The 26,110-nt window shown below is 57.1% G+C and overlaps 2 protein-coding genes across 2 annotated transcripts in view; both read right to left on the bottom strand.

Annotated features, from left to right (window-relative positions):
• Window positions 1–1,518: 1,518 nt before the first annotated feature.
• GBX2 (gastrulation brain homeobox 2) lies at window positions 1,519–3,517 on the bottom strand. The gene is made up of 2 exons (XM_087819353.1): window positions 3,010–3,517; window positions 1,519–2,045 (listed from the first exon to the last, which is right to left on the bottom strand). The coding sequence occupies exons 1-2, from the start codon at window positions 3,515–3,517 to the stop codon at window positions 1,519–1,521; spliced, it is 1,035 nt and encodes a 344-aa protein (XP_087675479.1).
• A 14,588-nt stretch (window positions 3,518–18,105) lies between these two features.
• The window catches only part of ASB18 (ankyrin repeat and SOCS box containing 18), a 33,486-nt gene continuing 25,481 nt past the window's right edge, over window positions 18,106–26,110 (bottom strand). The window contains exons 4-5 of the mRNA XM_087819352.1: window positions 19,101–19,214; window positions 18,106–18,291 (exon numbers count right to left, since the gene is read on the bottom strand). Of these exons, the coding sequence (XP_087675478.1) occupies window positions 18,106–18,291; window positions 19,101–19,214 (300 nt within the window). The remainder of the gene's footprint in view (window positions 18,292–19,100; window positions 19,215–26,110) is intronic.

Raw genomic sequence — 26,110 nt, 5'->3', positions numbered from 1 at the left:
GGGGCCGACGGAATGGGCTGGGCTCGGGGGCGCGGTACCGGGGGTTGGGGGTGGGATTGGGGATGCAGGCATGCCCCTCCGGCCCAGGTGGCCGCCAGCTCCCAGGTACCCCCTCGGACCTGCCCCAACTGGACTGCATTCCTCTCTCCCTCCCCCTTTGTGCTGCGAACCTGCCCGGCGCCCGCGGGGTGGGGCGGTGGTCGGGTCCCGCCCCCTGCGCCCCCCCCCCAGAGGGAGGTGCAGGGTCCCGGGCTCTCCCAGCGCGCCCCCGCCCCCACCCCCGCCTCCGCGCTCAGCGCCCCCGAGAAGCCCAGCTTGGCTGGCGGGGTTTCTGCTCCTGTCGGAAGATAACGCCGGAGCCTGATTTATGGGCGCTCTGCCCCGCCCGGCGAGCAAACACCGCTTCTTTTGGGGTCGGGGACTTTTGTAAGGAAACGCGTTTCCTCCCTGGCTGTAATCGATTTAGAGCATCAGGAGTTTGTGCCAAGCCCCCAATACCCGCAGTCACTCGCTTTCCCTCCTCCGGGCGCCCGCCTCCTCCTCGGGTCCAAGTCTGCCAGCCTCTTAGGTACTGAAGAGACTGTGCAAACTGGGGGGTGTTAGGTTTCTAAGGTGGAAATTTGGTGTCCTTGAATGTATCGCCCAGTTGGAGGTCTTGCTCTCCGATTGAAAACCTGGTAAGGTGCCTTGGGGCTCACTTCCAGCCAGCCTGAGAACTGGCCAGGGGACGTTTATCCGGTACCGGTCCCAGACCAGCTGCTGGCCACACGCTGGGGGTGCCCTCCAAACAGTCAAATCTGGACACACTCAGAGACCCAGGCACTGGTCTTTTTTTTTTCCCCCCTCTTGCTCTCTCTCCATTTTATTATTCACAAGACTGAGATTGTTTAAATGTCATAACTTATAAGAAAATAAGCTACATTGTAATAAATTAAACACAACGGAGACGTGCTTCAGACATGGCTCAGACAGGATATGCAAGGCCAGGAAAGAAAGCCAGGCAAAACCAAAGCAAAGCAACTTTCCAGACTGCCCCCAAAACGCCTGCTTTTCAGTCAACTAAAAAAAGCCAGAACCGAAACAAAACATAAGTGTGAGCCCCGGTGCGAGTCCTTGCGTGTCCCGGTTACCTTTGGGTGAGTGGGGACAGGTGGCTGCTATGGGTGGCGGGTTACGGCGGAGGTCTGTTTTCTTCTGGGATGTTAGCGGGTGGTTTGGTCCTGTAACTTTCAAAATACTGCAGCTGAGATCCGGTCTATATAGATATCTATGTACAAAGCAGGGTAGTAATAATAAATATTTAGTGTGTCTTCAGCCGTAGCTGTGGCCCCTTCGAAAGCAGTCTTTCAAGCCCGTTTCATGAATATACACTCTCGATTTACTTGGGATGTCCAAAGTTGAGGGAGGGGGTGACTGAGTTTTGCTTCCAACAGGGCACAGTTCCCCCGTGTTCCCTCGGGCACTGCCTGGCGGTGGCCTCTCCACGGCGGCAGGGGCCCTGGCCCGCTCCCTGGGCCCTCAGGGCCGGGCCTGCTCTAGCTGCTGATGTTGACTCCTGATAGCGAACCTGCTGACATGGACAGGGATGGGGACCACGATCTTGGGGTTCCGGGAGGGCTCCCCCGTCTTGGAGTTGGCGTTGCCGGCCTTCACCCGTTTCCACTTGGCCCTGCGGTTCTGGAACCAGATTTTCACCTGCACCTCGCTGAGTTTGAGGGCGTGGGCGATCTGCGAGCGCTCGGTCAGCGACAGGTACTTCTTGCAGTGGAACTCCTTCTCCAGCTCCAGCAGCTGCTCGCTGGTGAAGGCAGTCCGCCGCCGCCGGTTCTTGCCCGTGGACGTGGTGCCGCCCGCGGCGCCGCCGCCGCTGGGCGCGGGCTCCTCCAGCGCGTGGCCCGCGTCTTCCTCCTTGTGCGCCGCCTGGCCGGGCAGATTGTCATCCGAGCTGTAGTCCAGATCGCTCTCCAGCGAGAAACTCTCCTCCTTGCCCTTCGGGTCGTCTTCCACCTTTGCCTCGTCTTTCCCTTGCCCTCTGACAGCCCCGACTGAAAGCAAAAACCAAACGGGGTTTTATTACATTTCGCTCGCGCGCCGGCCTCCCGTCCCCTTCCCGCCGTCACCAAGGCAGCATTTTCCGTCTGGGCGAATGGTCTCGCTAGGACGTTAACACATTGCGATTTCCTGGCCTTCGGGGGGTGGGGTGGGGGGCGTGAGAAAGCTCAAAGGAGAGGAGACAGGACGGGCTCAGGCCCTTTGCTGGTAACCATCACTCCAGGGGCTGGCTGCCCCCTCGGCGAGCTCCCAGCCTCCGGCCCAAGGAACAGGAGGCCTGAGGCCCAAAGAGCTTCCCCTTTGTCCCCAGGGTGGGGGCTGGGTGCGGGCCGAGGGGAAGTTCACCTTCCCCCCAGCTCCCGGGATAATTTTGGGAACCTCAATTTCGTGGCAGCCAGAGCGAGGACAGAGGGAGGTGTAGAGGCCACACCGTGTATTTTTTGGAGACAGATAATGTGGGTGGAAGGGAAGTTTGGTACCTAAGGAGAAGTTCCCACGAGACACCCCAGCACACGCGCGCAGATGCACGGCCTCCGAGGAAGCCGATTCTGCCAGGCAAGCAGCAAGCCCGCGAAGGGGTTCGACGGGCCTGGGCGCCCCTCGGCACAAGCACTGGGGAGACGCGAAGCCGACCCCGGCTCCGCTTAATGCTGAAAGCTACCCGGGGCCCACGCAGGGGCGGGGAGGTCGGGTGGCGAGACTTCATCCAACTCGCCGCGGGACAGATACGCCGCCGTGCGCGGCATCGGGCCCAGGGTGCTAGATGCCCCCCCCCCCGGTGACCCTGCTTGGAGCGCGGCTCTGAATGTCCCCGAGTCCCCGCGGCTCGGCTGGGCCGCGTCCTCCCGCCCTTGGGGAGGGGGTCGGGCAGCGGCTGCACCGCGACCCCCGCGCGCGGGAGAGAAGCCGGAGCTGGCTCGCGCCCCCGCGCCCGGGTCGCGCGCGCCGCGGACTCACCGAGAGACGCCTGCACCGCCTCGGCCGCCGAGAAGGCGAGCAGCGAGCCCTCCTTGGCCAGGAAGCCCTTGCCGTCCTCCGCGTCGGCCTGCAGGGCCTCCGCCTTGTCGAAGTTGCCGCCGCCCGGCAGAGGCTGCGGGGCGAACTTGCGGGCGGCCGCCGCCTCCTGGTGCTGGGGAGACGCGGAGAAGCCGCCGGGCAGCGTGGCCATGAGCGTGGAGGTGAGCGCCATGCCCTGCGCCAGGCTGGAGCAGAAGCCGGTGGGCAGGCTGGGGATCTGGTGGTGCGGGTGCGCGGGGGGCAGCGCGGCCTGGGGCAGCGCGGGCGGCGGCGGCGGCGGCGGCAGCACCACCGGCCGGTAGGGCATGAACATGGGGTAGCCGGTGTAGACGAAATGGCCGGGGCTGGGCTGCGGCGGGCTGCCGATGAGCGAGTCTATGCTGAAGGCTGTACTGCTCCCCAGCGGGCGCTGCATCATCATCAGCGACGGCGGGAACGCTGCGCTCATAGACGCGCTCGGGAGAGGCCGGCGAGAGGCGAAAAGTCCCTGCGCCGCGCCGCCGCCGGGAAGCCCGCCGGGCACCTGGAGCGCAGTCGGGCAGCGGCGGAGCAGTATCCGGAGAGCAGATGCCGCTGCCCCTCAGTCCTGGGCCCGCGGCATACCCAGCGGTTGCGGGTGGCACGCGGGGTGAGGTCGCGCGTCCCGGAGCGGAGCGGAGAGGGCGCCCGGGCCCCGCGGGCTCGCTGGAGCCGCTGCCGCCGCCTGCCCGTCGGAGCCCGCGCGCGTCGCGTCCGCGGCCCTGGGCGCCGGCTCACTGCCGTCGGTGCATCCGTCTGTCCGTCCCGCGGTCCGTTGCCTCCCGCGGGCCGCTGGGAGCGCGCGGAGCTGGCGCACTTGTCTTCCGCGGGCGCCGCCAGCACCTTTAAATCGCGCTCCTCTCGCCCATTCACATTTTGCTCGCCGCCCGGCCCGGCTCGCCTCACGTGGGGCCGAGCGCGGCCGCCTATTGGCTGCGCCGGGGGGGCGTGGGAAGGCGGGGCTCCGCCCCCTCCACCCGGGCTGGCGGCCGGCGGGCTGCGGGCGCCACCGGCGGAGCGCGCGGGCCCGGGAGCCCGAGCCTGCGGCGCCGCGCAAACTTGAAAGGGGCGGTTGGCACCCCCGAGGCTCAAACCGCGCGGCCCGGCGGCCCCGTCAAGGCCGCCTCCAAGGGCAGCTCCGGGGCTGGGGCCCGCCACGTCTGGGCCTCGGGCGTTTTCTCTCTCCTTCGCCTTCCTTGGAACAAACCTGCTCCCGGCTCACCCTAGCTCCGGGTGCTGCTGCTGCTCTAGGGGTGCGGGCGAGGTTCCCGGAGTTGGGGGCATGGCCCTGCTGCTTCAGATCTGCCCCTAGGGCGCTCCTCGGCAGCCGACAGCCTCTGCGTGCGTGGGGAGCCCGCGGGGTTGCTCCTCGAGACCCCCTCCCCTGCGCTCCGGCGGGGCGGGGAGGCTGCCGGTGCCCCCGTCCCGAGCCGGGCCCTCCCGTGAGCGCTCCCTTCTCATTTTTCATGACATTCTTAATCACCGCACCTATTTACACACTTTGCCTGTGCGCACCAAAATAACAGCCACGATAATTACGATAATAAAGCGGGTCCTTCATCGCCTCCATCCTCGGGGAGGAAGGGGGAGTTACTGTGCCTCCAGATTGCATAACGTGAGATTATCCTGATGAAAGCTTTATGATGTTTGCTCAAATAAAAGCTGCGTTTTGTAAATAGGCGCTAATTAAGCACGTTGAGAACGGAGGGAGCGCTCACCCCGGCGCCGCCGCCCGGTTGCCAGCGCGAGGACTCGAGGGCGCGCGGCTCCGCTTTGCCTCCTGCAGGACGGAGCCGATTCCCTCCAGACGTTTCTCTCGTCTCGACGACGGTAAAACCCCAGATTTTGGGAGGAAGGGACTCGGCGGGGAGGGGGCGGGGGTCTAGGAATGTTCCTGTCCCCTTCTCCAAGATAAAAACAAAACTTTCAGCTCTTGCGTTCCCTTTAAAAACGGCATCATTTCATCTCCGGGGCGGACCGTGCAAAGCGCGCCAGCGCGCGCGGGGCTTCCACGCGCCTCCAGCGCCTCGGCTCCAGCTTCCCGGGCCTAGATGCTGGAGCAGCGGGCTCGGGAGGAGAGGAGCGAAGGGCATTGTTACACGGGTCGTGACCAACGCGCGCACGCCGGGGAGCTCGTGGCTGGGGAGCCAGCCCGCGCTGGGCCGCTGTTATGTATCACTTACAAGCACGTTTAATTGGGAGATAAAGATAAATCGATCTTTATGAATCTATCGACCTGATTCTTTGAAGCTCTCCCTTCCTTTTTCTAGAGCTCTCACCCCAAGCCCCTCTTCCCCCCCCCCCTTGCCGGACGTCTTAATCCGGGGCCATATCCTCATGCAGGAGCCCACCCGAAGGGTCCCCGGAGGGGGAAAGGGGAGGGTGCTGAGAACACCCCAGGGCCCTGCCGCCAGCCGCCCTCCTCCACTCCCACCGCCGCCCGGACAAAGACGTCTGGAGCGGGCTCCCACTCCGGCCGCAGTAATGGATGGCTCCGGCAGCAGGCGGTTTGAAAAGAATTCATTAGGGCGCTGCCTGAGTTGCTTCCACTCTCTGCGCTCCCAGACCCCGAGGTGGCTGAGGCCGCCGAGGGGAAATGAATCCCCGTTAGGATCCGCGAGAGGAAGGAGGTGTCTGTGGGGGTCTCTAAGCTCTCCCCCTGTTTCACCACTCCTACAAAATCAGAGAAACAGGAAAGGGGGGGGGGGATATTGAAGCCCAGGGCAAAAAGACTGATTTCTTTATGAGCCTAATAAATAACTCCCTCTCGTCATGAGATACTTACAGTCACACAGGCTGGGGTCTGGTGAACTTGTTTTTTGAAAACCAGGAAAACCCCTGGACTCCTGGCTTGGTTTTCATGGCTCCAGCCGGGTCCCTTCGCGGCCCGGCGCTGGCAGGCCCGGCTAGGCTGTTACTCATCTGGCCCAGCCAGGTTGGCCGACCACTTTGCAATTTCATCGTAAAAATATTGTTCCAGGGACTTCCGTCGCCCGATTACCCTCCGAGAGCCAGGAATCCCTTTGATTATTTTGATGATAATTCTACATTTAAAGTTCAGCCAGAAGATTTAGGTCCGTTGAATTATAGCTACACTTGAAATAATGTGATGGCATATTATTTGCATCCATAAATTGCCGTGCAAAGTATTGACTGCAGGGGTTATAATACTAATCTCCTTTTATTAGTGAGTTCAGAGAATTCTCATCAATGTGAATTTTATTTACTAGTGGGCTTTTTTTTTCTCTCTCCCCTCGAATGCAATGCAGTCATATTTTCTCATCTAATGCTTAACTGCTTAGAAAACGACTGTTGGCGTCATAAAAGGATCCTTGTGTTTCGCCGTGATTAACAAGAGTCATTCCGGGCACCACAGCTACCTGCCCGGCGTTGGGAGCGCGGAGACTGCGGGTAATAAAAGCCTTTAGAGTTTTCCCTCTGCTCCTGGGAGAGATTTATGGGCAGCAAGCGACAGGTACATGGCTTATGTAGCCGTCGGATTCCTATCTGCTTAGCTCTCAACTGCCTGAAACTGCAGAGCCCCGGGTGCCTCCGCGGGCCCTGGGTGCGCGGGAAAACCGCCCAGAGCAGCCCTTTGCCATGAGCCTTCTTCCCTCCGGGCCTCGGATGAGCCAGGACGCAGGACGCACCGAAGGGAGGGCCTGGGTCCTACGGCTCTAGTTAACTTCCAAGAACTTTTCTTCCAGGGGACTTGCCTCCGGGTTTTAGTTGGCTCAGCCCCTGGGCACTTTCCTTGGCCGATGCCAAGCTGGTGTCAGGATCGTTTTAAGCCACTTAAAACCTCAGACGTCAGTGAACGGGACCGTGATTAAGTTGTCTCCACGCTTGGGGGTGCCCCCGCCAGCGGTGGCCCGTAGGTGTAAGCAGGCCCAGTCGTAGCACTAACCGCACACATCAAATGAGCGTTCACGCAGCAAACTTGAGTGGGCCTGCCTCGGAGTCCAGCCCGGAGGAGGGAGCGCCGCGAACCCCGCGCTTCCCAGCCAGGTCGTGCGTGGGCGTGGGAGCCCCGGGCCTGGCTGGCTGCCGAGCCTCGCGTGGGCCTAGCGAGCCGGCGCGCTCGCCCGCAGGCCAGTCCCAGGCGGCAGGCTGGTTTCTTGGGTAACCGCGTTGTTTTTATTTATAGGGACATTGAGTGGCCTGATCATTCGGTCATTGCCTGGGCTCTTGCTCCCGGCAATAGTCGGGAAATAGCTTGGGATGGGTCTTATTTATGGAAGGGCAATTGGGATTCACACCCAGCTAACCCAGAACAGTCCCCCCACCCCCAGCCCAAGAGGCTCTTACAAAGGGGCGCTTGTGTAAAATTCCCCATCAGACACACCAATTTGCAAGTAGCAGAGAGCAGTGAAGCCTCATTTTTAAAACTATTTTATTCAGGCTTTTTTTTTTTTTTTTTTTTTTTTTTTAAATCTGAAAGCCCAAAATAGACTCCATGTGGTTGTAAGTGAAGTCAGCCCTTGGCTGGCTTTGAAATAGCTCCCGCAATTATGTAAAAGAGCCATTCACCAACAGGACGGAATTAAAAGGGCTCTCCCCGCTCCCCTTTCATTGCCAGCCTCTCATGTTTGGCTTCTCAAAGCACTTCCAACACGATGTCTTTCTCCGGGACAAAAGGCGGAACAAAAAAAGTCCCCAAACTTGTAAATTGAACGTCAAGGGAACTTTAAACAATTTAAAGCCCATAAATACTGATAAAGGGGACTGGCAAAAAAGGCAAACCCATTCAATTAATAGAGTTTCCCAAGCAAAGATCAAGTGGTTTATAAAATAAAAGTCTTCGGCTTCATTCTTCTGCGCCTCGGCCGCGCGCAAAGCGGGCGGGGGCCGCGCGGAAAGCGGGGCGGGGGCTTTTCTAAGGCGCCCGCAGAGGAAGCCCTTCGGGGGCCGTGTGCGCCGCCACATTCTTATGTAGAAAGTTTTGCTTTGTGTCTCCAACCCTCAAAGTAGCAGAAACAAAACCGCCAACCTGAAGGGGTGGGTACCTTTTTTTTTTTTTTTTTTTTGCATTTCCTCGGGGGAGTTGGAAAATGTTCCCCGCAGGCCTCAGGCGGGGGAAACATGACCCCTCACACCTGCCCTGCCCTCCCCAGCCCCGGGCGGAGGGGCAGGCAGAGCCACAGCCGCTGGGCACCCCGCCCCGTCCTCCTGGCATCTGGATGGGGGGAGGAACTGGTGAGGGGGGGTCCTGCACCGCGCGGGGACCCCCGGGGCTGCGAGAGTGGACGCGCGGACCGCGCACCCAGGCGCCCGCTGCGAGCGCTTGGAGCCCCCGGTTCCCCCGCACCTGGACCTGGCTCCGCTCGGGAGCGCGGGCCTAGGCGTCCGAGGGCGCAGGCGGGGGGGGGGGGGTCCTGTTCCCCTTTCCCAACATCCCTAACGGTTGGAGTGGCGAGTTCGTGACCACTGTGGTGCTGGGTCGCCCGCCGCCTTCGCCCTGTAAGCCCGACCTCCCCGCGCGCCTCCCCGGGGCACCGAGCCCGGGCCCAGGGGGGGCGTCAGGGGGACTGAGCCGCCCGCGCGCGCGCCCCGGGTTCCCCGGCCCGGGAGAGGGAGCGTCAGGCGGGGCCGGCGCGGGAGCCGGGGCCGAGGGCTGCGGTCGGGGGCGGCGGCCGGGGGCGCTGGCGGGAGGGGCGGCGAGGGCGCCGGCCTGAGTCTGGGAGGCCGCGCGGGCCCGCGGACCCCAGGCCCCGGGCGCTGGAGACCCAGGCTCAGGCCGCGGCGCTTCACACTTGGCTTTCTCTCTCCTATCGGCCCCCCGGATTCCCGCGGCCCCACCTTTCCTGGACTTCAAACGCCCGACTTTCATCTCCCCGCACAGCCGGCATTGTTTGCGGGACTTCACAGCTATGCTAATCCCCGGCCGCGTAAACGGCGGCCTCGGAGGCCGGCAGAGGGCACGCAGGGGTGAAGGGGGGCAGCTGCGCGCCTCGCGGGCCGCGCCCTGGGGCCCACCGCGTGCGCAGCCCTGTGGGGACGCCGCAGCCCCTACGGACCCCGCGTCCCATTTGCCCGCCTGGTCCCGGAGGCGGGCGCGCGATGCCGTCCCGGCTGCGAGCGGCCCGCGCTCGGTGGGCGGCGGAGCCCCGGCCAGAGGCCCAGGCGGGCCGGCCGCGCCCTCCGGGTTCCCAGCCCTCGGGAGGACACCGTGGGTCCCGGAGAGCGCGGCCTGCACCTGGGCCCCGAGCCTCCGGGCTCCTGGGCGCTCCTAACCGGGGCCCCCGCTGCCCCCTGAGGGCCCCCACCCCGGCGGGACCTTAGTGTACCTGGAGGTCATCCTTTTAACCCTTTAGGAGCCACACCGGAGGGAGCAAGAGGGTGTCTGGAGGGCCAGCAGCCACCCCCAGTAGGGCTCCGCTTCCTCGGGGACCCAGTACAAAGCGGCCCGTGCTCCCCAGAAGTCCGTCTGTCCTTCCCCCAGACACACTTGGAGAGCGGGGCCAGCGTTTCCTGCGGCCACAGCCCCCTCGGTTTCAACCCAGCGCTGAAAGGAGGTCACAAGGGGGAGCAAGGGCGTGGGTGCAGAGGGGAGAGATGCTGTTTAGACGGGAGACCGGAGTGACCCCCATGGGCCTGGGGAAAGGTCACTGTTCCAAGTTTGCTGAGCAATGATCTCGCCTGGGAAACGCAAGCGTCGGTGTGTCTGCAACTGACCAACCAGCTCCACGAGGCTTCCCCAAAGGACAGCTGTGGCTACCAGGGAAAGCGGCTCCAGGGCCTGCCTGACCGGGCGGACTTTTCCCAGGAGAGGCCAGGGGTGTGTGTGTGCTGATGGGGTGGGGGGAGAGCCGTGCTATTAGCCAACAATTCAATGAAGATAACAATAGATGCCCCCCGCCCCCCAAAAAGGTACACAGGAGCACCCCACTTACAGTAGAGCTGACTCCAAACCCACGGGCGGACCCGTTCCACACTGAAGGAAAATCCGTGTGGATCTTTGGTCCTGCCCAGGGGCCTGTAAGCCACTGAGGACAGAGCCAGTGGGAAGGGCGGTGAGTAGACTCCCCACCCCCACCCCCTTTAGACTCTGACCCCTCAGCTACCTGGGCTCCTTTGCTCACTGACCTGAGGGTTGGCGTAGGTCAAGGGCCACCAGGGGTGAGCCATTTCCATCAAGGAGGCCTGAGAAATGAGATGTAGCCGGGCACCTGCGTTCGCCGGGCTGGGACAATCTACAGTTGTTCCCGAGTGAAATCGTGCGAACCCACTGCCCTCGCTCCCTGCCCCTGCCCGAGAAGGTTGGCACGGTGCAGGGTCCTTGTCAGTACTGCCTTGGGCCCCCTACATATAGAGCCCCTACTCGGTGGCAGTCGAAGAAAAGATGGGAAATGGGGACCCCCCAGGCCTTTGATACAAGAACCTTTGGATGTTCCGTTTGTCGCCTGGAAAAACACAGAGGGCTCAAGTTGAGTGGCTGCTGCCAACAGCTGTATCTCCCTTGTCCGTCTGTACGGCTCGAAACCCACACCTCAGAGGAAGAAGGGGTGGGCGCAGAGAGCAAGCTCACATCCCGAGGGATCCCAGCGAGGGGCCAGCCTGCTGGAGCGGGCGTGGGCACAGGGGGAAAGGTCCGGAGGACGTCAGAACGCTGACCCTGTCCCCACGCCTCCCTAGGGGACACTTCTGGGCTTTGTAGGAAATGAAGACATTATGCATGGGCCACGTTGCCCTTGTGTGTGTGTTGGGAGTGGGTGTTTGTTGTTGTTGTTGTTTGAATGATGAACAGAGAGTTAAGGGGAGGGCGTTCACACTGTGGCTTCTCCACACCCATCTACTGAGGGGGGCCATGCTGGGGTGAGTGCTCCCCACAGGGGACATCTCCCTTGACGCCAGAAGAAGGGCTCCCACGAGTGTCAGATGCCTGTTCTGACCAGGCCACAGCAGAGCAGCCATCAAGGACGGTGACAGACCCTACAGCAGGGCAGAGGTGAGGCTGCCTCCTCCAGGCAGTCTGCCCCTCTGCTCCCCTTCTCCTGGGCACGTGAGAAAAACTGGTCTCTGCTGGGAAACGAACTTAAATCCAAAGCAGTCCTGCGGGTCCCCTCCCCCAAACCTGTTCCCTGAACTCTGTGGCAATGATGGACCTGAAGCTTCACAAGGAGACGTTGATGGTGGTGGCTCAGAAGCAAGGGGCGTTGGACACCTGTGACCAACATGACCCCTCCCCCTTCACAGGAGATGAGAGAGGTCTTAAAGTTCAACTTCCTTCTAACCCCCCCAAACCTTCAAATTTAGTTCTTTCAGCACCGTGTAACTTATTTGGACATTTATACTTTAAAATGTAATGACCTGAATACTTTCTTGTGCAAGCTTGATTTTACACGGCACACTTTTATTTTAATGGCCTAACGAGGTTACTTCATGTCTGTAAACAGAACTCACATAGTATTGTGTATTTTCATAAATTAATGAGGGAGTGGCAGGAAACAGCGTTTTTTAAGGCTTCACGATTTCTAAAGTATTAGCCTGAAAAGCACGTGGGTGTGCTTTTCGCTCAGGGACGCAGAGCGCCCCCTAGGGGCCGTGTGACTAATGGCACCTGCCGTAGAGCCTGTTGCGACTCCGCGGTTCTGGGGAGCAGACGCCCGCGGAGCCCCCCTTTATCGGCGCAATTACAGGGGCCCAGACAGGCCTACAACTGCACAAGGAAGACTCCCAACTTCTTTTCATTGTAAACGTCTAGGCCACAGGAGAAGCCTTTGCCACAAACGAAGGTAAAAACCCAGACCTCCGTGACTGCACGAGGTGTTAAATACGGTCAGATTTTGGGCATCGTAATAGAAAACTCACCTCGGCTCCCTCGAGGGCCCACTAAGGGTCTCGACTCTGCCGCACCTGAGCAGGGCCTGGACGCAGATGGAGAAGAAACCCTCTGACACCGGAGCCTAGGGGCCTGGGCTCAGCTGAGCTCATCACCGTGGCCTCTGCGGTGCCACCTGCGTAATGGGTGGGAACCCCGGCCCTCTCCCCCCGGGGGGCGGCCCGACGACGTCCCCAAAACGCGAGTCATTCAGGTGATGTCTCGGGCTGTGGCGCGGCCCTGAACCGGCTGTCGCAGCCGGCCGGCGGGGCTCCTGGCACCGAGCGATCAGGGGTTCGCTCAGCCGCAGGCGCGCCCGCCACCCGGACGCTGGGGTGCTGGGCGGCCGCGGGGCCGCCAGGGGCGCCAGCCCGAGCTCCCCGCGGGAGGACATCACCCGAGGCGGCCTCTGCTCGCCCGACTCCGGAGCATTTAAAACCAAACCGATCGCGATGCGGCCTCGGAGTTCAGAGCGCGCCGCCCCGCGCGGGAAGAGAGGTCCCCACGCGCGGCCCCAGGGCGGCCCAGCGGGGACTCGGGTGCAGGCAGCCCCTGAGGCCGCCCGCAAGGGCGCAAGGCGCCGCCTTCCCAGGGAAACCACTTTTGGGGCACTTCAGATGATTTTATTTTAAATGAAAGACCTGCCGAGGCCCAACAAACCAACCCCAAGTGCGTTCCTCCTCGGGGGCGGGCTGGGCCACCGGTGCGCTTTCGCCTCTCGCTTCGCTCCAGACTCGGTCTCCCCAGGGGCCCCATCCCGACCCCGCGGTGTGAGTTCGGAACACCGGAGGGGCACGGGGTGCGCACGAAGCTGGGGGGGGGGCGAGCTGCAGCCAAGGACCCAGGGACGACCTTCCCCCCCCCCGCCCCCGGGCTCCCCTCTCTTCCGCTCCCGGGGAGGGCCCGAGCGCCGGGCGCCGCCTGCGGGCCGCCTCCGGGATCGTCCCCTCGGAGCCGGGGCGCGCGGCTGCCCCACCGCGGCCCGGCGGCCCCTCGCCGAGGCCCCCGCGGGGCGCGCCCCGCGCACCCCGACTTCCGGCCTCTGAGCAGCCGCGGCCTCGTTTCCTCGTTTCGGGTGTAGGCGGCGCGCTTTTACCCCAACTCAGCTTTTTTTGGGGGGTGGGGTGGGAGGGGGAGAAGCAAACATTTCCAGTTTTAATGTGGCCCAATTATCTCGTTTGCACGACTTAAAACGTTTCTCTTTAACTCGTTTCAATCTAGTAAATATGCTTCGGCAAGTAGCTAATTTTTCAGGGATGGCTTCGCCTCGGCATTAGCATATAAAGAGAGTTGGGGGGCCGACCCACCTCCGGATGCACGGGTCGCAGGCAGCCAGGCCTCCTCCTCCGGGCGGTACGCCTGGGTTTGTCCCGGAGGCCGAAGCTGCGGCCGGTATGGGGCCCGGGGGGGGGGCGGTGCGGGGGTTGGCCCGCGGCAGGGACGAGGAGCGCTTGGCACCGGGGAGGGCACGGGCCCTTCCTGAGAGCGCGCCCCTCCGACCCCCGCCCCCTGTTATCTCTGAGAGGGGGCGCCCCCTGGTTGCCACTTGGGCTCGAGTCCCGGGCGCATTTATCCCCAAGTGGGTTTTATTAAATCGTGTCTGGAGATAGATGGACTTGGATGCGGGAGAGGGAATCGCGGCGCTCAGTTGAGCAATCTTCTGGCTTTAAATTCCGAATAAGTCTCAAATATTCCCGGGTCAGGGGGGCACCGTCTCATTAAAACCACTCCGGTCCTGAAACTGCAATGCAGACATTAAAGCGCAGTATTTTTCAATTAGAGCTGACGAATTCAATCAAAATTCCATAGATTAGGATGAAATGAGGCATGGGTCATTTACAGGGGAATTTAATTGCCGAGCCATTAGACAAATAGTATATTTGCCGTTCCCGGGTTATCCATCATTTCCGACATCAACGCCGGGCCGCTCGCCCCGTCCGCAGCCGCCGCGTCGGCGGTAAACACTCCCTTCTCCGTGTCTTCTGATTGTATCTGATCTCATTTAGGGCCACGGGGGATTATAAATGTTCGCGCAATCAAGTTCATTAGGCCTTCAAATCGCATTTCTGATTGGGATCGCTCTGCCGCTGTCCGCGGTGCGCCTTGCAAACCCCAAGACGAGGCTTCCAGAGCACCCTTTTGTCTTCCGAGGCCCCCTCTGCCCCGCCCCCCGCGCCCCACCCCCGGGCCCCGCGCGTCTCCGGCCTCCTTGGCTGGGGAGCAGCCCTGAACCCCGCTGCGCCATCTGAGAGCGACGCTGGGGTGCACCCCCCGCCCCCGCGGCCTCCAGGCCAAGCAGGCCTCCCCGCCCCCCCTCCCAGGGCGCACCCCCCAATGCTGCACCGAGAACCACCGCGGGGCTGCGGGGCGCTCAGGCTCTGGAGACCTGAGCCGAGCGCAGGGGGAGGGGGCGCGGGTTCCGCGTGTTCGCGGGTCGCGGGTGGGTGTCAGCCCCACAGGTCTCTCCTCCCCGACCCCCTCCCGGAGCCCTGGCCTCCTCCGGCCTCCGAGCTGCGACTGGGCCTGAGCCCAGCTGGGCCCTGACGGCGGGGACCCCGTTCCGGGCTGGCCCCCTTCACCCCAGGGACCCGGGGCGGGGGGCGGTACCCGGCGGAGCAATTCCCTCTTCCTATCAGCAAACCCCAGAAACAAAGGCGCAGACCTCGGGGGCGAGCTCGGCAGACAAGGGTCGAGACATCCCTTCCAGCGCCGCTGAAAACTAATAGCTTAATATTAACTGCTTCTCATAAAAATACACTTTCGCTGGGATACCGTTAGAAGAAAACCCTCATTTTACCCGCGTACTTGGCGCTCGTCGCTGTTAGCTGCCTCAGTAATTTAATTGGAATGAAACGTGAGAAATGTGTCATTTTTGAGGCATTTATGCATCACTTCCTAGAAATCTCATTGTGTTAACTAGGAGCCTACTGCGTTCTGTTTAGGACCCATAATCACATTTTTATGTGTCTGTATTACGAGTTAATGTGACCTCCTGTCTTTAGCAGATAAAAAAAAAAAAAAAAAAAAATGTTCTCTTTTCATCTCCGAGCCTCTGCATCTCCAACTCGGGCTTGCAAAAGTCCGCGGACACCTCGCGTCCCCGCCGCTCTCCAAACTTGGCAACTCCGGAGCCGGGGAAAGAACGGCCGGAGCGCCCACCGAATGAGTAATTACGCACCGAATTAAAACCCTGCATAGACGTCGTCGACAGCAGACGCGCCGTTCTCAATCATGTTTATTGCTTACAAATTGCATGACAAAGAAATCTCCTCTTTTTATTGGAGTGATTAGGCAGAGTGTTAGGGCTGCAGAAGTACCATTCCCCCCAAGATGAGATAGATGGGGCTGGAAAACGCGGCTGGTTACACTGCGACCGTGAAGAGGTATGATTTTGTTTAAAAGAACACGTTTAGCACACAAAGGAGGGTTGGGGCTGTCATTATGGCATCATAAAAGAGTCAACTTAAAATTATATTTATTTATAAACACGCTGCCTATAAAACGTGCGTATTTAATACGAGGGAAGTAGGCGATTCCGTAATCAATATTTTAATTACTCGATTTTTATTATAGCAGCGCCGTTCTACAGGAAGCGTCGGATTCTGCGGTTTCCCCGTAGTCCCCTCCCCCTTGTCGTGCGAGCTAAGATCTCGTTTCTTCAATCCTGGGCCGAGCAGGCTTCGGACGCGGGTGAGACCGTTTGCTTATGGCGCCACCTGCAGGGCTCCTGGAAAACGTTTCAATACTGCAAATCCTCTGGGGGGCTGTAGAAATTTCACCTCAGGCTTGTTTTTAGCAATTTAATGAAATGACTGTTTGTTTCAAGATAGGGAGATACTGACAATTTCAAGGAAAACCCCGCATTCGGAAAAGTGTACTTAAATCCAAAAAATAACATGCAGTATTGATCACAGTGGAGACTTTGGGGCTTCTCAGTATCCCGGATCTAAGGAATAATTTATTCTTGAAATAATGGAATAAAAGACGCCATATTCCTGGTTTATCGCTTGGTCCTTGGGCAGCCCTTAAGAGATGAGAAGCACTTGGCCAGCTAATGACACCCGCAACAGCAGTGATTAAGCCTCCCCTCGATGCCGGTGTCAGGGCCGGTCGCTGGAGCCGGCCAGCTCATCCTACAGGCCCGTGTTTCGCACCATTTGGGTAGAGAGTTAAGTGCCCTTTGCCAAAGTTCAACAGCCCCCCCATCACCCTGTGGCACCCAAAGGTGATTCCAGAGAACGGAAGTGCGCCGGCTACAGACAGTGCCTGGGGTTAGCGAATGCGTCCTAAAGAGCCAGGGCTTTCGATTTCCTTCAGAACATGCCGAGCTGATGAACACATGACTTAAAATTCAAGGGACACAAACACGCTGGAAAGAGGCTCAAGGCTGCGCTCAGAATTTTAACCGCGTTCCGCGACAGGGCGCCGCGTCCGTGTACTGGCCGACTGCTGGCCGACCGGCTGTCCTGCTGGGCTGGGGACCTCTCATCCTGTCCAGGCACAGTCGGGATGGAAGGAGGCCGACCTCCTTGGGACCCCGGGTGGCGGGGAACCTCACTGTGTATTTGGGAATTCTCTGGGGTCAGTTGACAGGTAGGACAGTCAAAGATATTCAACAAAAGTTGGAGGAGCCCTGGCCGGGTGGCGCCGTCGCTTGGAGCATGGTCCTGTGCACCGAGAGGTTGCAGGTTCGATTCCCAGTCAGGGCACATACCTAGGTTGAGGGTTCGATCCCCGATTGGGGGGCGTACAGGAGGCTACCAATCAATGTTTTTCTCTCTCTCCCCCCCAAAATCAATTAAAACATATTTTTGGGCAAGGATTTTAAAAAAGGTTGAAGGGAAAATATTCTCCTGCTACCCTTTTTTAGTAGAAACAGTTACTCTTTCGTTAACCTCTGGATGTTGAACCACGTGAATGCATCATTAAAAGCTAAACCTGAAACAAAAGAGAGCGACTTGGGCCTTATGGAACTGAGTTATAGGAGATGCTCAGAGAGGAAAGTGCGATGTACAAATAGGAACCGGGAAAGAGCAGAAACATCCTTGGACCCGCTAATAAGAGGAATTCCCAGGAATAGCTGTTCACTGGGAACGACGTCAGCCGGGGGATTCTGGCATCCGAGGGGCATGTCTCCTGGAGCTTTACCTCCTCCCTCCCACTGCCCCCCCTTCCTTACCCCTCCTCTTGGTCTTGTCTTTCTCCTCCCCTCCCCCAACCCTCCTCCTCTTATCTACGGGAACGGAACGTGAGTCCCTTTAGTCTGAGAACTCCCTAGAACACACAGCACAGAGCAGTCAGGCACAGTCATCGAAACAGCACAATTTTGGGTTATTTTATTTTTTGATTAATAAAGCAAATTGCTAGCATAATTCAATTCTGAAAAACCAATAATGGGTCATTATGCATCAGATTTTTAGAAATATAAAGTGAACATGTTTTCAAAGACCTCTACTTTGTTCTAGGACCCCCGGAACACATCTAAAGCCTAATGCATCTCAGACAACAAGCAAACCGTTTCCTAAGGCGGGAGGGAGGGGGTGGCGGGAGGGGGCGGGGGGGGGCCAGCGCATTGGCAACCTCTCTCTACCCGTGGCTTCCTGGGCCATGCGTTGGAGCTGGATCAGTTGGGTTTGGTGAAAATATCAGACAGGAGGCTCCCATGGGGTAAAATGTCTGGCTCCTAGCCCCTCCAGTGTCCTTCTGGGGAGCCCCCAGCCACCCTGTGCTGGGGAGCAGCGGTGGGCTCCTGGGAGGGGGCTTTAATCATGGAAGCAAGTGTCCTCCCTCAGTGTGCACGGCCGTCATGTTTTGGGGACAGTCTTCCCAGGTGGCCAGGCTCCAGGAGGAGGGGGCACTGTCCAGGAGGCAGAGGGCCTGAGGCCTGGGGGGCCGTGTGCATGCAGCTGACCCACTGGGGGCAGGAGACAAACCTTGAAAAACAGGTACATCTTTTCGCTCAACCTCTGTGGAGAGGCCCTTTCTGATACAAGTACCGTGACAGTCACAGCTTTCATCCTCACAAGAATCCCGAGAGGCGGTAAGGGGGCTTAAGGCCACCGCATTCCCAGGCGGACCCGCAGCTCAGGCAGGCCTGGGCATCGCCAGAGGGAAGCCCCCCCCAGGGCGCTCTCCTCACGCCCAGCCTCGCGGAAGGGCAAAGACGAGGCCAAGACCAAGTCCCAATGCTCCAGTTTTCAGTGCAAAACGCCCTCTGGCTCCAAGAGGAGGTAGCTTTGCAGGGCAGCGGGCAAGGACAGCCGGGCCACCAGGCGGGAGCACCTTTTGCCCAGCCGTCTGCGGATGGCGCAGCGGCAGAGGTGCCCCAGGCGGCGCGGGCGGCCGGCCGTGGCAAAGAGCGACCGGTAGAAGGGCTGGTGCTCCTGGAAAGGAAGGGGGGCGGCGTCAGAGTGTGCCCGTGGGGCCGCAGCCCGGTCTCCCGCTGGGAGACACCCACCGGGGCCTCTCCACGGCCCCCGCCCTCCACCGGGGGGCCTGCCCTGGCCCGGCCGGCGTCGGGAGCTTCCTCGGATCCTGCTGTGCCCGCCCCTCTGCCAGCGCCCCCTTTGCTGCTCAGTGATAAGCAAGGACTCGAGCGGATGAAACAGGAGGGGAGCCCAGCTGTGAGGCTCAGCGGTTGAGCATCAGCCTATGATCCAGGTGACGGGGGCTTGATTCCCAGTCAGGGCACATGCGGGGGCCACACAGCGAGGGGGGTGCAGGGGGCAGCCGGTCAATGCCTCTCATCATTGATGTTTCTCTCTCTCTCTCCCTCTTCCCTTCTTGTCTCTGAAATCAATAAAAATATATTTAAAAAAAAACAAAACACAAGGGGGAATTTTCTAGAGGCTTCTGGAAAAATGCTCGCTCTCTCTTAGCTGCCGAATTTGCTGGGTGTGGCCATGGTGCCCGCAGCTGCCCTGGGTCGGAGGACGGAGCCGACACACAGGAGCCAGAGCCTGGGGACTCAGGTGCTCGACGCCCACCCTTGTCATCCCTCTGGCCAGCACCCCGACTACAACGCGGGCTCTTGGCTGCGCAGTTGCTGAGCCCCCCCGGAAGGAAACAAAGGCGCTGAAACGTGCCCTGAGGCCTCCTTTCCTCCTCCAGATGCTCGATCCCCACCTGGAAATGACAGACAAACAGAAACAGACAGTCCTGCACTGACCGGGAAGGCAGGCGGCTCCCTCACCTGATACACCTCTTCGGGAATCAAGTCCCGCCAGGACGCTGGCACGTGGAGCTGAGGGTAGGCGTTGAACAGCACCTCGATGACCGCGGGGGCCGACGCGCAGGCCTTCAGCACCTGGTCGGAGGTGGGGAGGCCAAGTTCCGGTTGACTGGGCTTGGGGTCCCAGTGAGGAAAGGGCGGGGGTATGGAGGTGGGTCTGCACCCCACTCCTCTCTGTGGCGCCACTGTCCTTGGGAGCAGTGGTGATCACAGTGACAGGACCATGGGGCTGTTGCGGGGCCTCAGGAGTTAGCTCGCAGATAGGCACAAGGCGGCAGTGGGCATCGTGAAGATCTGGGCAAAGCGCTCAGCCCTCAGCTTCCAGGAGCATGTGGGTGGCTCGGGAGAGCCGCTCAGAGAGCGGCGACCAGGCTCCGCTGGGAGCTGTTCCCAGCGTCTCACCTCAGCTTTCTAATAGGTCAGGACACTGGCGAAGACAAATTGCTCTGCTGTTGAGTTTCCTCTCCACTTGGCCTTTCCCTTTTATTTTCACAGCCCCCACTGTCAAAGGACCCTTGCTTTATTATTGGCATATTTAAAATTCATCAGCTTCATCATAAAGATGGGAACACTTTGCTTTTAAAAAATAAACGTGTGTGTGTGTTGTTTTTTGTTACAGAGAAATTGAATGGACACAAAACGGGACCCAATAGTATGATAAACCCCCACCTACCCACCATCAACCTGTGGCAAATCCTGCCCATCCACACTCGCAGCCCCTCTCTCTAATATGATCTTAAAGCAAATTCAATGTATTCTGTCGCTTCACCTGCAAATATTCCTAAAGGACCCTTTAAAAGAAACATCAACACAGTATCACTCTCTATAGCACCAGAGAAATTAACAAGGCTTTTTTTTTTTTTTTTCTTTAAATCCTTTCCTGAGGATATTTTTTCCATTGATTCAGTTGCTTTCCAGAGAGTGGAAGGGAGAGACAGAGAGAGAAAGAGAAACATTGATGTGGGAGAGACACATCGATTGGTTTCCTCCGCACGTGCCCTGAGCGGGGCTGGGAATCGAGCCTGCAACCCAGGTACATGCCCTTGGTCAGAATCGAACCCAAGACCCTTCGGTCCCCAGGCTGATGCTCTAACCACTGAGTCAAACCAGTTAGGGCAACAAGACTTTCTTAGTATCAAGTAGACGGTGTTTAAATTCACACATTTCTCTTCAGTGCCATTATATTAAAAATAATTTGTTTGAATAAGAATCTAAACACAAGTGAGGTTAGTGGATACAATGTAGCCTTAGATCTTTCTTTTTTGTTTCTTGAGAGTTATTTGTTGACGAGACCGGGTTGCCTGTCCTGCAGAGTTTCTCACTGCTGGGATTTCGCGGGTTGTGTGCCTGTGGGTTTGGGAACCTGCTGCCCCTCTTCTGTTTTCTGTGAGTAGCTGGACTTGGATGCTCCATCACATTCAGAGTTGATCTTGGGGAGGGGTAGGAAAGCTCATAAGTCTCTGTTTTTGAGGCTTGAGATTTACCAAGTGTCGTAAAATTGTTCTTTGTATTTTCTGGTTGAGAAAACCAAGTTTAAGCGATTTTTCTAAGACCAGGCAGCAAATACCTACAGCAGACAGGAGTCAGAGCTGGTAGCTGAGCCTGGCCTGCACCATGCTCCCTGGGCTCCCTGAGCACAGATTAAACAGGAAAAGGTATTTAAGTCACTCGGTGTGGCTGCTCCCTTTACAGCCCGTCCAGGTTCCTTCCCATCTAAAACCCCTTTAAAAAGCAGAAAAACAAAATAAAAAGTTCACATTTCTTTGTTCAGAGATAAGCCTTATTAATGTTTTGTGTATACTGATGTTTTATGCATTTAGACAAAACATTAACATATGTAACAAAAATGGGCTGATACTTTGCATATTATTTTGAAACTTGATTTCTGTCTACTCCAAATAAATTGTGAACAAAAATTATAAATGGGCATCATTTTAGTGGTCATATAATAGTCTATTTTTTTAATGGATCATCATGTATTCAGGGGATTAACTACCGTAAGTTGATATTATAAACAGTGAATATTCTTAAACATAATTCTATCTCTTGCTGTCTCCACCCAGTTTAGGTAATAATTCTATCCCCTTTCTACACTGAATTCCTGGAAGTAGAAGTGCAGGGCTAAAGGGTAGGTACATGTTAAAGCTTTTAAAACATATTGTCAAATTATGAGTGTGTAAATTGGTACACTTCTTGAAGAATCGAGTATGAAAGTGCCCTTCTCTCTACCCAAACCATCTAATTATCTAAATTTGATAAGTACGATGTGGAATATTTACACCTGTCGTGGTTGACCATTTGTGTTTCTTCTTTTCTGAATTGCTAGGTTACGTCTTTTGCTCATTTTTTTTCTATAGTGTGTTCATTTTTTTCATTGATTTGTAAGTACACTGTATTTATGAAGGTTATTTTTCAGGTAGACAATCATTTTTGTAGATAATGGTATTTTCTCTTCCTCACTCTTAGTATGTCTTATTTATTTTTCTTGTCTTGTTACATTGGCTAGAGTTTCAAAGTTCAATGTCAAACAATATTGACAGTAGGCATTATCTTATTCTTAATTTTAGCAGGATTGTCTCTAATGTTTCACAACAAATATAATCTTGGAGATGAGATTCAGATAGACACTCTGTTCTAACTTAAGGAAACATCTTTCTATTCCTAGGTTACTACAAATTTCAGGATTTTTTTGCCTTTTTAAAACCAAGTTGATACAAAAGATTTTCCAATATTGACCCACTTTTGCTTTCATAGAAGAGACTTTATTTGGCTATTCTAAATATAATGGCCAATTTAATTTACTAAGATTTTTACATCTCTTGTAATACCTAAATTTGGTTAATAGTTTTTCTTTTTTGAGCTATTTTTGTCAGGTTTTAATATCAGTTTATGTTAAAACTGATAGTTTATGTAAAACTATCTGAGAAAATTTCTATCTTTTTAATACTCTGAAAGGTTTTAAAAAGTAGATAATTATTGAGTTACGAAGGCACGATCGACCTTACACTTGACATTGTCTAAGCCAGTCGTTTAGTTGCAGGTAATAATTTAATATTTTCAGTCTCTTCCCTGGTTAGCAGCACAGTTTGTTTTCATTTCTTCTTGAATCAATTTTGTTAATCTATATTTTCCGGGGAAACAATCTTGGTTTTACAGAAATTTAGCATTGCATGTGTATCAGTCAGGATTCTAGTAAGAAATAGATGGCATGTCTCACACAGGATGATTTCAGGGAGGTTTACTGATAGAGGGGCTGCTCAGCCCAGTGTGAGTGTGGACGACCTACCAAGGACAGTGCATTAGAGCAGAGCTGGTGGCAGCACTATTTCCATTCCTCGGCCAGAGGGTGGAGATGGAATGGGCTGTCCTACTGGGTCAGTGATCTTTGGTAGGGACACACAGCAGCCTGAAGCAGACAAGGGGATCCTCTGACCTCACTCTCCTTCCCTCCCTCCTGCTGCAGAGAGACTGCACTGGCCAAACCCAGCAAGGCAGGGGGCAGGAGCCTGGTAGGTGTGTCCCTCTATCTGGATAGGAGTTTTTTACTATTTATATCTCCTTCAGAAATAATTTTGGTATCTGCATTAGTTTTACAACATGCCTTACAATTATTTAAGTTGTCTCTCTTTTAACTGGGTTGTGTGCTTACCGCCTGTCCACTAAGCCATTCATTCCACATACATTTACCAAGCTCCTACAGGATGCCAGGAGTGTGTTAGGTCCTGGCGAGGTGGGGCATCAGCTCTGCAGGTGTCTGAGGTTGGAACAGCCCAGCAGACGAGCAGCCGGTCTAAGGCCCTGAGCCTGGAGTGGGCCTGACCTGCATGCGGACAACACTCTTCATGATCCGACCCTGCTCTTCTCAGGACCTTAAAGTCCCAACAATACAATCCCAACACTAACAATAGCATGCAGGTGCCACAGCCCCATGGTGGGGGATCACCAGGTGCTAGAAATGGAAGCTAACTCAGACCTGGGCTCACAGTGGATGGTGAGTTGCTCAGGGAAAGATTTCTGGAAGAAGGGACATTCAAGCTAAGACCTGACTACAGGGCAGGACTGATAAAAGGTATGCGGAGCTCTGGGGGCAAGAGTGTTTTCGGTGGAGAACACATTTTCCAAACCTGGAAGGTAAAAAGGACCAGAACCTATTGGCTGGGGCAGGGACATGGGGAATGATGGGGCCCGAGACTGGAGAGAAGAGCAGGGTCAGATCATGAAGAGTGTTGTCCGCATGCAGGTCAGGCCCACTCCAGGCTCAGGGCCTTAGACCGGCTGCTCGTCTGCTGGGCGGTTCCAACCTCAGACACCTGCAGAGCTGATGCCCCACCTCTCCAGTCTTTATTTAGTGGCCACCCACCCTAACGACCCCGCCTAACGCTGCAGCTGCCTCTCGCCCTTCTCGACAGAGTCCTTATCAGTCTGTTGGGTTATTTATTAGGCTCACTGCCTTCCCCATTAGAATGTAAGCTCCATGAGGGCAGGGATACTGTGTTTCTCATCTGTCCACTCAATAAATATTTGTTGAATAAATAAGTCGAGCAAATAGAAGTATGGTTTTTGGTTTTTTAAAAAATGCACTAAGAAGCCTTGTCTTATGTCTTGATAGCTACACGCGTCCAACATCAGCAGGAAAGCCGTCCTGACTGAGCCCAGAATCCTCCAGTCCAGTCTTTTCCTTTAAAGATCTGTAGACTGCATTTCATTGTCTTAGGATAATTTTGCAGCAGAGAAATCCGAGTCCAGCCCGATTTTCATTCCTGTGTGAATATCTTCTAACAGTGGTCCTTCGAACACTGGGGGTGACGTCCCCACACTCCAAACTATTAGATGAGTCCAGTGGTGGTAATTCCATCCTTTCTGTCATTTATGGGTTTGAGACGGGGTGTATCCTGTTAGCCCCCCCACCCCCCCAGTGTGCTCCTGACATGTCGACACTTCTGGCTGACTCAGCCGCCACTAACATCCCAGTTCCCGGAGCACACGGTCTCTGACTTCAACCGTCCTCTCTGGTGCTGGGAGAAAGCACGCCGCTAAGGTGGGGGCTTGCGCTGGACCCCCAGATCCAGTTGGGTTACATATAGATGGAGTCCTAGGCAATGCTTGCTTCCTGTGGCCTTCCTCGGGCTCCCCGGCGTCCAGCGACCCTCCCATCGGCCAGCTCACTTCTTCCCGTGAAACATTAAATGCTACCCAGTGGCTGCTGCAGCACCGAGCACTCCCAGCCCCCCCTCCCCGGGCAAAAGCACCCCTTCCCGGCCCCCCTGGGCCGCAGACTGTGACAAAGCCTTATTGCCTGTCTCTGGGAATTCATTTCCTGTCTCTCCTCGGTTCCACCTCCCTGGGGCCTCCGGGCCCTCCCCACGCCCTCAGCGCAGTGCCCCCCGTGTTTGCCAGGCAGCTGGCTGCCTTCATTATTTTTACGCCAACACAGTTTAAAAACCTCGGCTGCCTCCTCGCTGTCTGCGGAGAGCGGCTGCCACATTACCCTGACAGGCTGATGTCATTAGGGTCCACGCCACTCTCTCCGGCTAATGAGGCGGCAGAAAGAAAATTAAGGGGAAAAAAATCACACAGGCACATTGCTCTAGATGTAGACGGAGAAATAAAACGAGGAAGGAAAACAGAGGCTCGCCGTTTATGATCGCTGCCCCCGCCTCCCCTGGGGACAGGGGGAGCGCAGCTCTGGGGAGACAGGAAATGCAGCCCTGGGTTTTGACTATTGCTACCCCAGCCTTCGCCCCCTAAAAACCCGGTGTCACGGGATCAGCGTGAAGCCACCTCACCGAATTCCGTAATTGGGTAAAACGAAAACAGGGAAACGACGTCCAGATTTTCAACACAGTCAACACCCAGGAGGTGAGGCAAGACCAGAGCTGCGCAGATGCTTCTAGAAGCTGCCCTTCTTGCCATGAGCCTCCTCTGCCCCTCTCTCTGCAGCCTCGCCCGGACGGCCACCAGCCTGTGGTCCTCACCAGCCCTACCCCAGCACGCTCTCCACACCTGAATAGGAAAATCACCCCAAATGCTCATTTGATTACGTCACCGCTCCGCTTCGCATGATGTCATAGGTTCCCATTGTTCTCCCGACAAAGGCTCAGCCCTTAACGAGGGCCCTGCCTCAACCCCCTCCCTCCTGCGGTTTCCTCTCCAGCCCCTGGGTCATCTCTGACGGCATGTGCGGCCATTCGCCTTCTGCCCCAGGACATTTGCCTGGACCGTTCCCTTCACACAGCTAAGGCTTCAGCCCCCAGACCTGGGCTCACTCAGCACGAGCTTGGGGGAGCCTGTGACCACCCCCCGAGCTAGTAGGCCAGGCACCTTATTTGGCCCTTTCAAGGCGTGGAGGGTCTTTGCTCTGCTCTGCACAGGGGTGTGAGCGGCTGCCTCGCCCTCCTGAGGGGCGGTACATTGAGGGCCGGAAACACGCGCGCCCCTGCTCCACGCTAACTCCAGCCCCGGGCGTCGCAGCTCCTTAGGCGTGTTTGTTGAATGACTAACCAAATGCTCAGGGATGCCCGTGGGAGGCGAGGCCTGTGTGGGTTTTGGGGAAACAGAACAATGCCGGTGTTGTTCTGCGCTCCCCCCAGTCGTGGGCAAGCGTGAGTGAATATTCACCGCCTCCAGCGCCCACGTTTCCTCTAGGAGCTGCTGGTCCCTGCCCTGTGGGTAACGGAGCGTCTTTGGGAAATTGTGCAAAATAAGGAGCAGGGTTGGAAGAACCAGGGTGCGTTAACCACGGGAGCTGGCTGCAAATGGAAAGTGCTCTGGGAAGGGGGCCTCTTTATATATCCAGGGACAAATAAGGCTCATCACTGCATCTGAGTGGTGAGTCCGGGTGGTTCCCGAACAAACGCCCATGGGAGAGGCCGGAGAGAGTGGTCCTAGGCCGAGGGCTTCTGTCCGGTGGCTGCTCCTTTCCAGCTTCTGACACTGGGAGGTCCTGTCCCGTCTCAGGGCGGGATTGGCCC

The sequence above is a fragment of the Miniopterus natalensis genome, chromosome 8 (genome assembly GCF_054644295.1).
Source record: "Miniopterus natalensis isolate mMinNat1 chromosome 8, mMinNat1.hap1, whole genome shotgun sequence".
In the NCBI taxonomy this organism is placed as follows: Eukaryota; Metazoa; Chordata; class Mammalia; order Chiroptera; family Miniopteridae; genus Miniopterus; species Miniopterus natalensis.
The sequence above is the reverse complement of the archived record's forward strand: the minus strand, read 5'-3'. Positions and strand labels throughout refer to the sequence as shown.